The 14,644-nt window shown below is 39.2% G+C and overlaps 1 protein-coding gene across 1 annotated transcript in view; it reads right to left on the bottom strand.

Moving 5' to 3' along the window:
• Nucleotides 1-1,005: 1,005 nt before the first annotated feature.
• LOC104316149 (vitellogenin-1-like) overlaps nt 1,006-14,644 on the bottom strand; it is a 43,293-nt gene continuing 29,654 nt past the window's right edge. The window contains exons 23-37 of the mRNA XM_069789045.1: nt 13,944-14,460; nt 13,519-13,823; nt 13,380-13,436; nt 12,454-12,517; nt 12,290-12,408; nt 11,003-11,209; nt 9,826-9,968; nt 9,191-9,329; nt 7,865-8,000; nt 6,959-7,145; nt 6,437-6,534; nt 5,742-5,836; nt 5,477-5,636; nt 4,111-4,272; nt 1,006-1,124 (exon numbers count right to left, since the gene is read on the bottom strand). Coding sequence (XP_069645146.1) covers nt 1,006-1,124; nt 4,111-4,272; nt 5,477-5,636; nt 5,742-5,836; nt 6,437-6,534; nt 6,959-7,145; nt 7,865-8,000; nt 9,191-9,329; nt 9,826-9,968; nt 11,003-11,209; nt 12,290-12,408; nt 12,454-12,517; nt 13,380-13,436; nt 13,519-13,823; nt 13,944-14,460 — 2,508 coding nt within the window. The remainder of the gene's footprint in view (nt 1,125-4,110; nt 4,273-5,476; nt 5,637-5,741; nt 5,837-6,436; nt 6,535-6,958; nt 7,146-7,864; nt 8,001-9,190; nt 9,330-9,825; nt 9,969-11,002; nt 11,210-12,289; nt 12,409-12,453; nt 12,518-13,379; nt 13,437-13,518; nt 13,824-13,943; nt 14,461-14,644) is intronic.

Below are 14,644 nucleotides of genomic sequence, written 5' to 3' on the forward strand. Positions count from 1 at the left end.
CACGGCTCACTGCATGGCTGATTCATGTATGAGGTGAAGAGATACTGTACTGTTGCTTGGGGTTTGAAGGTGCCACCTATTCCTGGTCTCCTGGGCTAGGAGGGAATTGCCTTTCTGCATAGGCCCAGTGAAAGCTAGCAGATTGACACTTCACTGGTTAAACACAGTCTAACTGTCCTGCTTGTACTTTATTTTAGCTTTATGATGCTATTGATCTTCCATATTTTTCTATATACTACTTTTTTTGGAGTATTTGGAATGCTACCTGATGTATTATTGTTCCCTGAAGTTTTTGAAGGCATCATTTTCATAGATATACAATAAGAGATGGTAAACCAAAAAAAAGTTCCTATTCATACCTTTAGCTCATGAAGCAACAGCACATCCATTGAAATTTAAATGAAAATGGGGACTGTGCCACACACTATAGCTCTCTAGAAAGCTACAGTGGGAGTTTAGCAGTCCAATTCATTCCTTTGTAGAATGTACTAAGGCTAATGGTCTTGCTGGGAGTAAAATGTATTTTTTTGCAGAATGGTTCCAAGAACAGACTTTGCTCTTTACCAGAAAACATAAAAGAAAACAAATGCTTACTGTGTCTTTAGTATGCTAAATACGAAATTCTTTGCACAATGGAATGTTAGCAGTAGCTGTAATGATGTTTTCCTTTCATCACCTACTGAACATAATTTTAAGAGAGGACAGCTGTAATTATATTTCAGATAAAAGGAAGCAGAATTTCTGGATAATATTATAGTTGGTCTGATTGTTTTGTTGATAGGGAAAAATAGAGAGACCACATGAATACTTATTTAATGAACAACATATTTATTAAGCAGTGCAGACTGTACTTAATGCTTTTGACTTTGGATGCAGTGCAGTAGGCTTATTTTCTTCAAGCACATTTTTAAATATTTTACTACAGCTATTACATTCCCTTCTTATCTTTCCAGCTATTCAATTATTTGTATAGTATGTCTATAGCACAACACTAAAGCATTTAGCTTAACTACAGTCGCCAGTGCAGGTACAATCAATGTCAGCATCCACAGACTCCACAACATCCTCAGACGCAGATTTCTTGTCGCTGCTTCTCTGCCATTCCAGCAGGCTTACAGCAGTATCTGTCAGAAGAGCAAAGCCATTGTTAACTACCATCAAGCAAATTAACACATTTCAAGGAAACACTGTTTTGATGGCTGCCAACTCCCTCATCAAGTAAAGAATGAAATCCTGCCCCCACAACTGACATCTTACTGACTCATTGACTTGGAGCAGGATTTTCATCCATGATATAATTACTATAATACTTCCCTAAAACCAAAATGAATAACATTTCATGAAGCACAAAGACAACAGGCAGGCAGCTGTAAAAGTGCTGGAGGTAGCCACTGTCTATGTAAGACCACCACATACCAATACACATCAGCAATCTCTTTTTATGTTAGTGCTGCATATCACTGTGTATTTCAGCTGACTATTTGTCGAAGTTCATTCTGAAGGATAAGCCCTTCGGAGAATTTTCAGAGGTTCATAAACTTCTAATTAAAGTTTCCCATATATTGTGAAATCTGGCAGAGCATTGTCAGTTGCAGTATTAACCTTACCACACTGCTTTATCAACAGCAGCTTGAATAAGCCATATCCCTTAATGCTGAAATAATCTAAAAGGAATAATGATATTCATCCTCCCAATAAATATTCTTAGGTAGTTGGAGGTTTATCATTGCATCTGGAAGAATATTAGGACATCCATTCAGATTAAGTTTGTGTAATGAGAATGGGTAAAGCTTTCATAATTTTACCTCCATTTGTTTTATCCCTCAGTTGGACAATACATTTATAACATGCCACCTCTCATCACGGGGAAATCTGGAGAGCACTGTATGCGTTCAGGTTGTATCGGTCACTTATCACCTGAAATGCTAACATTCTCTTTGGCTAAATTACTGTCCAACCCAAAGCACAGGTTTTGCATAACAAACAGGATAATAAATATTTCCCAGAAAGGTGCTGGAGATGCTTTTTCAAAATATTTAATATGTTCAAGCTGTGAAATGAGAAATGCTATAAAATGTCTGAGTTCTGTTTTTTATGTACATTAATGCTTGTTATGTCTCTTACTCTTGGACACACTGTGGGTCTGATCACATTCATATCCGTGTAGGAAGTGTATCCCTCGGCAAACTGGATCATGGCTGAGTAACCACAACCCCTATGGGTAGGGCTTGTGGCCTGTTTGAAATGTGAACCACTATGTGCACTTAAACTTGGAGTGACATCTGCCTCAGTCAAGATCCTAAGACTACAGTCTCACTGATTTGAGGACAACAGGGAAAATTGTGCATCCTTGTACTTCATTATATCCTTGCTCCACTGGTGACAGTGATGGGGTCCCTCTCTTCTGAAACAGCAGACTGTCAGATCTGACTTCTCATACAAAGAGCTGAGAAAGGGTCTTTGTTCAGTGTATGCAAATACATGTTCTCAGCTTGAGAAAGATGAGAATTTTGTTTCTGCTTCTTCTCCAAGTCATCGAACAGAGAAAGAAAAAGAACAGTTTTTAAGGGCTGGCCTTGTATTCCTATTGATCCTTAGCCTGAGGAAAAGCAATTGTCTTGCTAAAAAAACATAAATGGCATCTTTTCCCTTCCTCCTCCTCCTCCTCCTCCTCCTCCTCCTCCTCCTCCTTTTTCCCCTCCTCCTCCTTCTCCTCAGGAAAAATAAATAAAAAAGCCCTTGATTAGGAGTGCTGCTAGCAGTCTTCCCAGTCTCTGGTTCAGTAAATGAACCAGAGAAGCCAGCAGTTGCTGTAAAAGCAGCACTGGCTGTGACAACTAACATATCTTTTTTTCTGATTTTCCTCTTTTCTCACACATTTTTGTGAGAGAATGAGACAGCTTTATTATAGCCTAATATTCTGAGGCTGTGAGTGGCCTGGGGTGGTGACATTTCAGAGATACAGACTTGGACACACAAAAGAAATCTGTGAAACATGGATATGACAAGATTTTGGAAGGTTTTTTTGTTGAGGGTGGGTTTTTCTTTTCATAAAAGGATGCATCTATTCACATCTCAGGGAGCCATCAGAAAACTATTAGCACTCTCTCTGTGCTACTTGTTGAATAGGCTGTTGTAGATGGTTGACTATTATAGACAGATACTTGTTGCAGATATTAATAACATGAGCAAAGTGCAAAGTTCTACATAGGATGTTGTTTAAAATCAGACATAAAATACTCTGTTCCTCTCCAGTATTATTCAACACGGGTCCATTGGCTTCAGCGAAACTACACTGGATTATCCCAGCTAACAATGGTTTTGGCCAACAATGGTTAACACGGAGAACAGACCACTTCAGTAGATACTCCCTAATGGTAGGTTTCCCTCTAAGGTATATATGTACCGTGTAACTCATTAAAAGATTTAGGAAGGAATGCACCAGAAATATCTCTATGTTCCAGGCTGGATTCTCCTCTCATGCTTATATAACTTCAGTGTGAACCTGTGTTAGACAATGCATCACATCCATGACAAATTGGTATAAGTGAAAGGAGAAAAAGGCCCAGTATTTTTAAAAATCTGGGGCATGATTGTGTGTGTATAAAATACCTTCAAAAACAAACCTTTTTTTGGAACAATCTAGAGAACATTTCAGCAATGTGGTTTTTTGCTGATGTATTGCACAGTGGCATAGCATGGCAGTCTAATCACAGCAGTCATGTCACACTACTTGACTGACTTTCAACTGCCCGGCTTGCCCTGGTCTTCACAAAATTGCAGGCTGTAATGTGCATAAAAGGACTCACTGTTGTTTATCTCAACTTTATGGAGATCCTGAAAATGTGAAAAAAATTTTATCGATCACTGCTGCCCCTTTTACCACCTCAAATGTTTTTCTCAGATGATGCTACCTGCCATCATCTAAACTAGCTTTTAGCTGGCCAGTACTGTCAGTGGTTATAGCAAATACTAATGGGATTAAAAACAGCAGCTCAGAGAGGAGCCAGAGCAATACAGGTCTGTGCGTGGCTGTGCTGTGTTTTGTTCTTTTGAGTGCTCTGACAGAGCTCCTACAGTACGTGACACAGAGAGAGAAAAATATCGTACCTCTTGGGAAACAGTGGAAGCCAACCTTAACTGAAGTTTTTTCGATTGGAGTACAGTCTTTCATACATTTCAGTACTGGGTCAACAGAGTAGCACGTAGATTCCTCTCCGTCAATAGTAGGCTTTCGATTCAGCTTCACATAACTGCGCTGCAGCTTGCACCCTAAGAGGAAAAGGAAAGGTAGTTAAAATTGTAGAAATAAATCCCAATCGATCCTTGCAATAATAAAGGTCCGTATTTTCTCTTCAGCTTTTATTAAAACACAGGTGCCTGACAAACCATTTTCACAGTAGTGAGGTTATCGAGATAGGATGATAATAAGTTGGGGGTTAGAGGAAAGAGTCTGAAAGGGGAGCTATTTTAAAAATCTAATTGCACAATATAACCCAAATGGAATCGTGTATACCCAGTTTTTTTAGAACTACATAATACACAGAAAATAACCTCTCATGTCTGAAAGCTATTAAGAATAGATACTGGAAGCACAATGGCTACTTCATTGCATTAGGAAAAATGTCAACTGTAGTGAATGGATAAAAAAAAAAGGCAGCATTTATATAATAACATCAAGGATAATTTTTGTATTGGATGATTTTTATAATGCGGCAATTATCTCACTAGAAAGGTATAATGTAACTTAACAGGATCCCAGCTATGACTCTGTTTCCTGACACACAGATAAGTACAATTCTGCTGCCACTGAAGTCAAGGAGAAAACAACCATTAACTTCAATAAAGTTATCTCAGATCCAAGGTAAATGGAGACCTACAAAACAAAACTGTATTGATGTTATGGGAGGCCATCATTATTTTTCCAGCTACATGTGAGAGGAAGCTCTATTACTTTAGCAGTATTTCTAAATATTTCCCTGAGATTGCACCCTCAGATGGTGCAGAACAAAAATGAAACTTTGTTGTGCACTCTGAAAATTTACATAAACTTAAGATCTGACACTGCATTCATAGTCTGCAACTTGTTTGAGTAAATTAAGGCTGCAGACAACAGCTGAAATGGCTTTGATTCAGTGGTGAAAATCACACTTTTTTCAGTGGGAGCAAGATTAGGCCTAATTTTGTCTCTCCAAGAAAAAAAAGCTCCTCAGTGTAAGAAATTATAGTAGAATCAATTATTTAACATTGAACTGCACATGAGACAAAGACTTCTGCTGTGGTATATATTCCCTATATGCACAGGCAGTGTTTTAAACAGTCAGTGGTTAATGAAGTTAAAATGGATATATATCGCTATTGTCTTTTCTAAGTAAAAGATATCTGATGCTTTTAAAAAAAATATTTTCTCGCTATTGGCAGAGGAAAAGTGAAATCATATTCTCCCCAAGCATAAAGTGTTTTCAGAGCTACTCACCACCAGAGCAGGTTTCTTCTAGCAATATCCATGAATGAACAAAAGCAGAACAGCTGTGTGCCAGCTTATGATTTGGCATTAGGAGTTCATTGTGCTTTTCTCTGTCATTATTTCCACAAACTCCACAGGTCTTTCCTCTCATCCACGAAGCTACGGTAACCTATAAAATAGCACATCTTTGTAGTGAATACTGAAGTGTTGGTCTGTTACACTGCCAAGGTACTAAAGAGAAAGAAAGTAGTAACCTTGAAAGTAAGCCCAATACCTTAAGGATCACACCATCAAAAGTCACATTCTTCAGTCCGTGTGTTGGAACTTCCACACTAACTGTTTTTCCATTTTTATAAATTTTAACATTGTCTGTAAAAAGATAGTGAATCATAAGGTGATCTGCTTAATTTCAAATTAATGGAGAAACTGAGTAGCACAAAATACATCATAATGCATTTTCCTTCACAATGGTTATTTTACTGCTATAGTTGGAATATTTCTTTTTTTTTGGTGGAGAGAGAAAGCAAAAATAGAAGAAATGATCTCTTCATTTGTAAAAATACCCTACTGCTGTTTCCTATTTTGGAATTGACTTTCGTATTCAGTCTGCTAAGTCTCAAAATGATAAGGACATTCGTGGTGCTCCAGCTAAATATCTGAACCAAAGCATCTAACTGTGACTATAACAAGAAATTTTTCTAAACAATCACCAACCTGTATATACCATATATATAAGAAAGGGCTTTATTTACCTGTCAGTTATGCTGGAGGAAAGTAAGAATGTATATACTATAGGACAGAGGAACATAAGTCAATATAAATCTTAAGAAAGTAAAGTCTCTAGTTTTTCTTTGAATTAATCCCGCTTGTGTTTTCTTTACATAGAGATTTTTCTGTGGAATTTATAAAAACATCTTGAAGGTATTTACTTTCCAGGTCAGTCCTGGAAAATTGGGTATCACAGCTTACCTTTTTCATACTCAGAAACTCCACTGTGTGATAGAACTGGTTCTTCATTGCATGCTACAAGGAGAGATGAATTTGCGGCAGGACAGATTGTGATGTTCCTTCAGAAAAAGAAAGAAAGAAAAAGAAGAAACTAGTGGATAATTTAAAATGTGAAAAGTAGAGATATTTGTGACCAAAGCTAGGAAAGAACCAATTTGAAGATCTGAATTTTGAATGAATGAATGAATGTTCTGTTTTCTCTCCAAAGTCCAAAATTCATTGAGACTTTAGGTTTTGAGATTCACCATTTAAAGAAAAGACCGAGTGGGGACTTAATGAGCATCTTATCAGACAATGGTGCCTTGAAGACAAGAGCAACTAAGCCAAAGAGTCTCGGATGAGGATTCCTTGTGGAAATCCTGTGTTTCCCCAAATATCTGATTGCAAACCAGTTTCACCTAGAGCTAGACGTCTCCCATCCCCCAACTAATTCCCTGAAACTTTATACCTAATTCCTGAAACCTCAGGATAAACCACACTTACGCTGAGGTTGTATTTATGTGAACCTCTCTTGAGGAAGACTGAGGATCAACCTTTCTTGTAGTAATGATGAATTTTGGGTGTTCAGTACAGTCTTGGACCACTATCAGGTTGCAGTTTTTATTGAAAGAATATGTACGGCTCAAGTGATCAAATGTTTTGAAATCTCCCTCTCTGACTTCACATGTGGCTGCAAAACAAAACCAGAAAAGAAACGGCAGATGTGGCAACAGCACACGTGTTGCTGCAAAGTATTGAAAGCCACCTCTATGGGATCGAACTACCCAGCAAACAGGAAAGAAACTTCATCATCTCCTTGGCAGAAGCTTTCAATGCTGCCAGAGTCTGTAAGGACAGGATAGAACTACAGAATAACTACCAGATACAGACTATACTAATATTGATTTTAATTACATGCTAAACACAAAACTCAAGCTAACAAGGACTAAAATGTACCAAATTCTTGAGAAACTAAAAATAGTAACTAACCATTATAAAAAGTAGTTCACATTGCCCACAGAAGTGCTAGGCACCAACCAGCTAAGACTCACATGACTCTTTTTTGAAGAAAATAAAGAGACCAGAAAATACATGATCTGTCTTGTACCCACCATCTGATGCCTCTCAATGCAGAGACGGCACCTTCTTAGACGGGGCAAAAGACAACCTCTAGTCCTTGCAGATAGGAGGGATTCCTGAACTCTGAATATTTACATCAGTTTGAAGTCCCTTCTTTCACTTGCCAGCAAACATGCTTCTAAGTGAAGGAATGAGCTGTTGAGGAAGCGGGGTTAGAGATGCTATACTTCCCCATAAGACCACTACAAGGAAAGGCAAGGCCCAGTCATGGCAGAGGACGGATCTGCAAACATTGCTTATTCATGAGACAAGCATATAAGTAATATTTACATTGATCTTCTTGTGCTATTTGTGAAGCTATTTCAGGAAATAAATTCCAGGCAGTGATATCTCGAGTCTTGTAAGTTGGAGATGGGCCTAAGGGCAGGGTGAATGGTATTCGGAGTGCCTGATAGTAAAGTGTTACCTGAAAAAGCAGAAATGAAAATACATTAAGATAAATTGAACCATATTGCTCAAGATATGACTGCAAACAAAAAAAAGACTCTTGGAAAAAAATGTCTTGAAGATGTATTTATATAACTGCATTTGTGTTAGTCTCCCCAGGATGCACCCAAACCTTAAGCTTTTGTGAGCAATCACTGTCTTCTCTTCTAGTCACTTTTCTTGACTTTTTGAGAAATTGTTAAGGACATTGGAAAGCAACTGACATAGATGAAGTTTAAGTGATAATTAAGTAATTTCTTAAAAAATAAGGTAACAAGTTAAGTAACTGAGTAAGTTGATGGATGTGTCTGGAAAAGTGAACAGCATCCATTACAAGCTGAAAACTGGCATGATGAACATTGGGGTAAGATGCCTCGCTGTAGCTACAAATTACATTTACCAAGAGAATCAAATTAATGCCTAGTGTGCCTACTCCTTCATTATCATACATTAAAGACCCTGCAATACTGAAGCACCATGGAAGGTTAAAGACACACTAATTTCTCTGTGTATGAATAGCTAGCTGTTATTAATTTGCCAGAGATCCATAGGGGAAATTTTTCAGAGCAGTGCATAGGGATTTGGTGGACAAGGACCAATTAATCAGTGGGATTCTTCAGAACCAGCCTGTGCAAACTGCTCTGAGAGTGTAACTAACTACTGCAGTTTGGTTAAGGCAGAGTTGTATTTGTGGCTGTCATAACCTGATGGACCTGTCTCATCAAGCATGGTTGCTGCAGATGTGGGACTTGAGTGCCAACACAGATAGATGCCGATCATGGTTGCAATGGAGGGCGAGATGTTCTCAAGGCCTCCATTATCTGCTCAGAGACCCCTATACATGCCGCAGAACTAGTCACACTGGGTAAAATGAATAAAGGTGTGAGTGCAGAGCAGTCATAATTGAGACAATTTGGGCCTAATTGCTGTTCTCAGCATGGAAATAAGGTATTTGACTACAGTCTGATATTCAACTTATTGCACCAAAGCAGCAAAAAATCAAGAGTACTCTGGTATGTATTTCAAGACCCATGTAATTTAGTCAGGTATATAGCACCTTCTCTAAAGGGGAACGTTTTGCTTTTTTTTCCCTTTACATTTAGTATCAAAATGTTATTAGTTGAAAATCCATTCAAGGTAAGGAAAACGAAAATAAAAATTGACACGTACCCCAGGAGCTTTAATTACTGTATCAATTGTTCGTGGAGATGTTGCAGCTACCCTTACTATGAATTCATGAGATGGATTTCTCTGATCTGCTTCTGAGAAGCCCAACATGAGTGCTGCACCAGGAACGTATTGCATGAATCTAGATATAAACAAGATGTGACAAACAACTCAGGTAGGTGAGCAAAAGCAGTCATGGGAGGATGAGGACTAGTGGCAGTTCTGAAAAATCAGGAAGAACTGAAAAGTCAAAGAAATAATACTTTAGATCAAATTAAATGGTTTATCCAGAGGAAACACATTGGTTTTATTTTGCTCATTTTAACTGGGTATTTTTTGAGACGGAATAGAAGAGCGTTTCAGAAAAAAAAAGGCATTTTGAACTGAAATATCAAATCATTTAATATGGAAAATGAAATTAAGCCTGTCAAGTTTTTAAATATTTGGGGGATATCTTTTAATATGAAACGTGGAGAAAGTAGAACAGATTCACAAAATACTTTTGTGCCATTGAACTTGTGTTTTCCATCCAAAAATACCCCCAAACATGTTTGGGTTGAAAAATTTTCAGTGTTTTTATAAAGCCAACTAGTGTAAGAAAGGCAAATTAACAATTTAAGAAAGAACAAATTACATACGCTGTGCTTGTCTTTTTTATCCAGGATGGAAGATTTCCCCATTGCACCTTCAGCTGCACAGCCGGCTTCCTCGCCAGTTGGCCTGTGGTAGCCGTGGCTGCTATCCTGTAGTCCCGGCACTCCTTGCCCCATCTCAGTCTGGCCTTTATGAACAGGGAAACAGTGACCCGAACTTCAGAAAAGAATCACAGAACCACCCTTGACCATTTCAAAACGCAAGCTTTTCTTCTTTCCTGAAACTTCACATTGATCCTTAAAGTTTCCAAGTCTTTCTTTTGCTCTAAATAGGCTCACAGAGAAATTTTTACTACGTCTGGAAAAATCTGAGGCATAATAGAAAAAACTTTTGCTAGGCTGTGCAGAACTACATGTACATGTTCCTGCCTCCAAGCAGCCCCTGAAACATCAGGTTTGTCACAATTTCCTGAGATTTCCTTAGACTTGGTAACTTCATAATCAATATGTATTTTTTTCTAGAAGAAGACTGCACTTTAATTTCTATTAACCTTCCCCAATACCTCTTGATTTGAACCCCACCCTGCTTTTTTCAATACTCAAATATCATGCTGAATTTATTAATTGCAGCTGTGAAAAGCAGAGGTTTGTAAATTGTTCTGCAAAGATCTCTTGTGTTAAAAGGCACATGGGAAGTGCAGCACAGAGAGATGCAAAAAAAAGAAAAGAAAAGACCTGTTCCTTCATTTATGATGCTCTCTCAGGCATCATTCTATTACACAACTATACTTTTCCCATCTTTTCATATAAATCCTAAGAAATACATTTCAAATGCATTTGAGTTATGAGTCTTTTGAAATTAATTGTACAGAAAAAAACAGCCAGATTTCCAGACAAGAAAACCATGGTAGAGCAAATAATACATAGGTAGTAAAGAAGCAGTCAATTTTTCAAACATTTTTTATACTTCTACTGGTCATATTTTGATGTATCTTAAAAGTCAATATCTTTTTTTGGCAGATTTTGAATGGATTTTTTAATTTTTTTTAAAAATTTTATTTTTAATTCAAAAGACTGGCAAAAGATGGGAACATCTTCTGAAATTTCATGAACTTTGTGAAAGATTTCAAAATACGTATGTTTTTCCAGTTTAGTTCTCCTAATCAGCAGGTGCTCTGGGCTTTTTAGATGTCTTTCTGGGCAAAGCTGCCTGTGTGCTTACCTGTGCTTTCAGAGGCAGTATTACAGCATCAGCACATGCTTTCCAATTGGTTTCAGCCAGCTGAACCACAACTAGTTGCACATCAACTTTGGCAGCATCAGAACGAACATATGCTGTAGCTTGATAACCTTGATTTCTGTTGTCACTCCTTACTGCCTGTGCCACAATCGTAATGCCAGGTGGAATTACGTCTCCCAGGAAGTTGCGCTGAAAAACAACCCCCAACCATCTGTGCTTAAGTATTTCTGTCTATTCACTGGAGACCCTACAGTCCAGTTTATGTGTGCTGATAGCAGGAAGCAGCCCTCGTCCTTCATCAGTTTAGTTTGCGGTATGTATTTCTATATCCCCAATATTTCAGGATAAATTTGGTCGGAATCTTGATTATTTCATTACTACCAGGAATTTTCAAAGACATGATTGTTTTGATAAGGGATCCAAGACTCTTCCAAACTATCTTTATGCATGTAGTAAGATTTTGTTCATTATTTTAATATTTCAAATAGCTGCCTACAGTATGTACTAGATATTTTCAAAGCAGGATACACATTCACAATGTATTTTACTCTACTACAGCTCCTTCATGCCAACTGATTATTTTGAAATCCTTCTTACTAGCAGAGTTCCCATAGACATTGCCTGCATTTGCAGGGCTATTTGTTCTATTATTACGTAGATACCTTTGCTCAGTACAATTATAGAATACTAAGTGTGCAATAAAGATAAAGATGATCTGTGCTTAATGGGACTTCACATTTACCAACCAGTAATAACCATGGAGAGTCTGATTTTAGTTATACTCTGCGTGCACTCATGACTTCAGGTCTACATCTAAAAGTAATTAGGTGGACTTGAGTTAAAAAAAATCTTTAAATGAAGCCTATTTATTTCCTCCTCATTTTTACCTCAATGCAATTTATTTTGCATTTTGGGCTTTCATAGGGAAAAGAAAATTCTGTCCCTTTTAACTTAGAACCCCATTCCCTTCAATATTTATAATTTCCAAATCCAGGCTTTCACATACTGCAAACACCTTTAGAAATGGAGGAAAACATATCCAAGAAACCAGCAAACAAAACCCTGAAGCCAAGAGAATTTGGAAAAAATATTTTCGGGGGGGTGGGGGGAATATCTCAGCAGACTTTAGCTTTCCATTTACAAACTCGACTTGCAGCGTACTTCCTGAGCCTAACCACCTCAGCTGGTTAGCATGCCACCACATCTACAGTTTCTGCTCCACAGCCACCAAAGCCCGGCTGCTAGTTTGTACCACGCCATCAGTAGTACCTCACGCGTCAGCCTGGACCCACAGCTGTGGTGGCTGCTGACTCCTCTGCTTGGGTGGCTCCTCCTTGAGCTGTGGCCAGCATTTTCTCCATGGCGGCTGCTGGTGCTGCTGGTGCTGCCTGGGCGGCTGCTCCTGCTGCTCCTGCCACTGCTGCTGCTGTTGCTGTGGCTGCTTCCCAACTCAGAGGAAGATGACGATGAGCTGCTTGATATCTCACGATCTGGATGCTATGAAACAAAAATAGGTGAAAAAGCTGTGACGTGGCCTCTAGTTTTACAGTGTAGACATCAATATCAGAGCTATCAGCCTCCCTCTATAGGCAACAGACAGACTTAAACATATCTAGAGTGTTATTTTTATTATCATACGCAGACATGAAACACGTTGGGTAGGAATGTGCCTCGGATCCACCTGGACGCCTCTGCTGACAGGAAGGCCGTGTAGACAGTGATTGCAAATGGCAACATCACATTGTCCAGGTCTAATATTAGGGAAAATAAAAGCTGATGCTTAGTAAGTGGTCAAATATATCCATATTTTTTAGAAATAAAAAAAAGAGATTACAATTTAATTAAAAACACTGTAAATCGTCTTCCTCTTTCACAAGCAGGATACGTAATAACTTTACAGGTAACACCTACAAAAGCCACTACATTATCATACTTCTGATATGTACTTTAAATACCTCTGTGCCGTAACGGATACTGAGCCTGGTTTCTGATACAATCCACATACCTGATGATTTTGCCATGATTGCCTAAGAACTGTGGACACAGCTATTCCCATTATAAGATCCTGCTGTTCTATACTTCCCCCACCGTCTTTGTTAACTTAGCTTGGCTGCATTGTACAGCATCTTGCCCAAAGGTGTCCTGACCCAAATTTGAGGATTGCGAGTGCTGCAACAACAGAAGGATGTAGTGTAATAGTATTTTAGTAATAAATCTGCTTGTTTTGGCCATTGTCAATGTTGTTATCAGACAGTATGGAACGCTCAAGTGAAATGAACCAAACAAAGCCCTTCAGTAATGTGCTTGATCATATCAACTATAGCCACCATGGGAATGTGCACTTGAATAAGGGACCTACCCAATGGATGTGAGCAGGCCTGAAGCGGAGCCGATATACTTTTGGAAGGTGATATTCCTGCAAAATTCCAAAAGAAGTTGTTAACTACAGCTCAGTAAGGATCACCTCCTAGCAGAAGTAAAGCATTAGAAAACCTTACCCATTCTGTAGAAATGTTGTAACTACTGTGACCGTTAAATTGGGACTTGACACGTTTCTTCTCAGCTTGTCTGTCATATTTGCTGTGGCGATGGGAAGCACCAGTACTTTCACTGCTGCTGCTGGTGCCACTGCTGGTGCTTCTGCTGCTACTGCTGCTACTCTGTGTTTTATGCTTCTGCTCACCGACACTCCTCTCTCCTTCAGCAGCGCTGGCTTGTGGAAATGGTGTGGTCTTGGACTGCTTCTTAGCCTTAGGCTTTATACCAGATGCTTTGCTACTGCTGCTGCTGCTGTTGCTGCTACCTGCGCTGCTGCTGCTGCTGCCTTTGCCGCTGCTACTACTGCTTCTGCTGCTGCTGCTGCCCTTGCTGCTGCTGCTACTCCTGCTTTTGCTGCTACTACTCCTGCTTTTGCTGCTACTACTGCTACTACCACTGCTGCCCTTGCTTTTGCTACTGCTGCTGCTGCCCTTGCTGCTGCTACTACTGCTACTGCTTTTGCTACTGCTTTTGCTACTGCTACTACTGCTTTTGCTGCTACTGCTGCTACTGCTACTACTGCTTTTGCTGCTACTACTGCTGCTGCTACTGCTGCTACTACTGCTGCTACTACTACTGCTACTACTGCCTTTGCTGCTACTACTGCTGCTTTTGCTGCTACTACTACCACTACTACTGCTACTGCTTTTGCTGCTGCTACTGCTGCTGCTCCCACTACTGCTGCTGCTGCTCCCACTACTGCTGCTGCTGCTACCACTACTGTCCCCAAAGGGGTAGAATTTCTTTCCTTTGGCTTTGGACTGTCTCGTTTTCAGATTTATCTGGGTGCCTCCCTGTGATGCTCTGTTGTCAGAGTCACTGCTGTAGGGGCTGCTCGTTGTACTCTGGGCACTTCCACTGCTGCTGGCACTGGAGGACGAACTTCTGGATTTTCTTGTCCCCTAGTCAATGGTACCATTGGAAAAACAAAATTATTTTTTTTGTGTTCCTGCAGAAGGCTACAAGTAAAATCAGATAGAGAGAGCTATGAATCTCTCTGCTGCCTTAGAAGAGAAGATGTACGCCTGACAGCATTCTTGCAATACATCACAATAAGGCAAATTCATAATGTGTTAAACCCACACA

The sequence above is a fragment of the Haliaeetus albicilla genome, chromosome 8, assembly GCF_947461875.1.
Source record: "Haliaeetus albicilla chromosome 8, bHalAlb1.1, whole genome shotgun sequence".
Taxonomy (NCBI): domain Eukaryota; kingdom Metazoa; phylum Chordata; class Aves; order Accipitriformes; family Accipitridae; genus Haliaeetus; species Haliaeetus albicilla.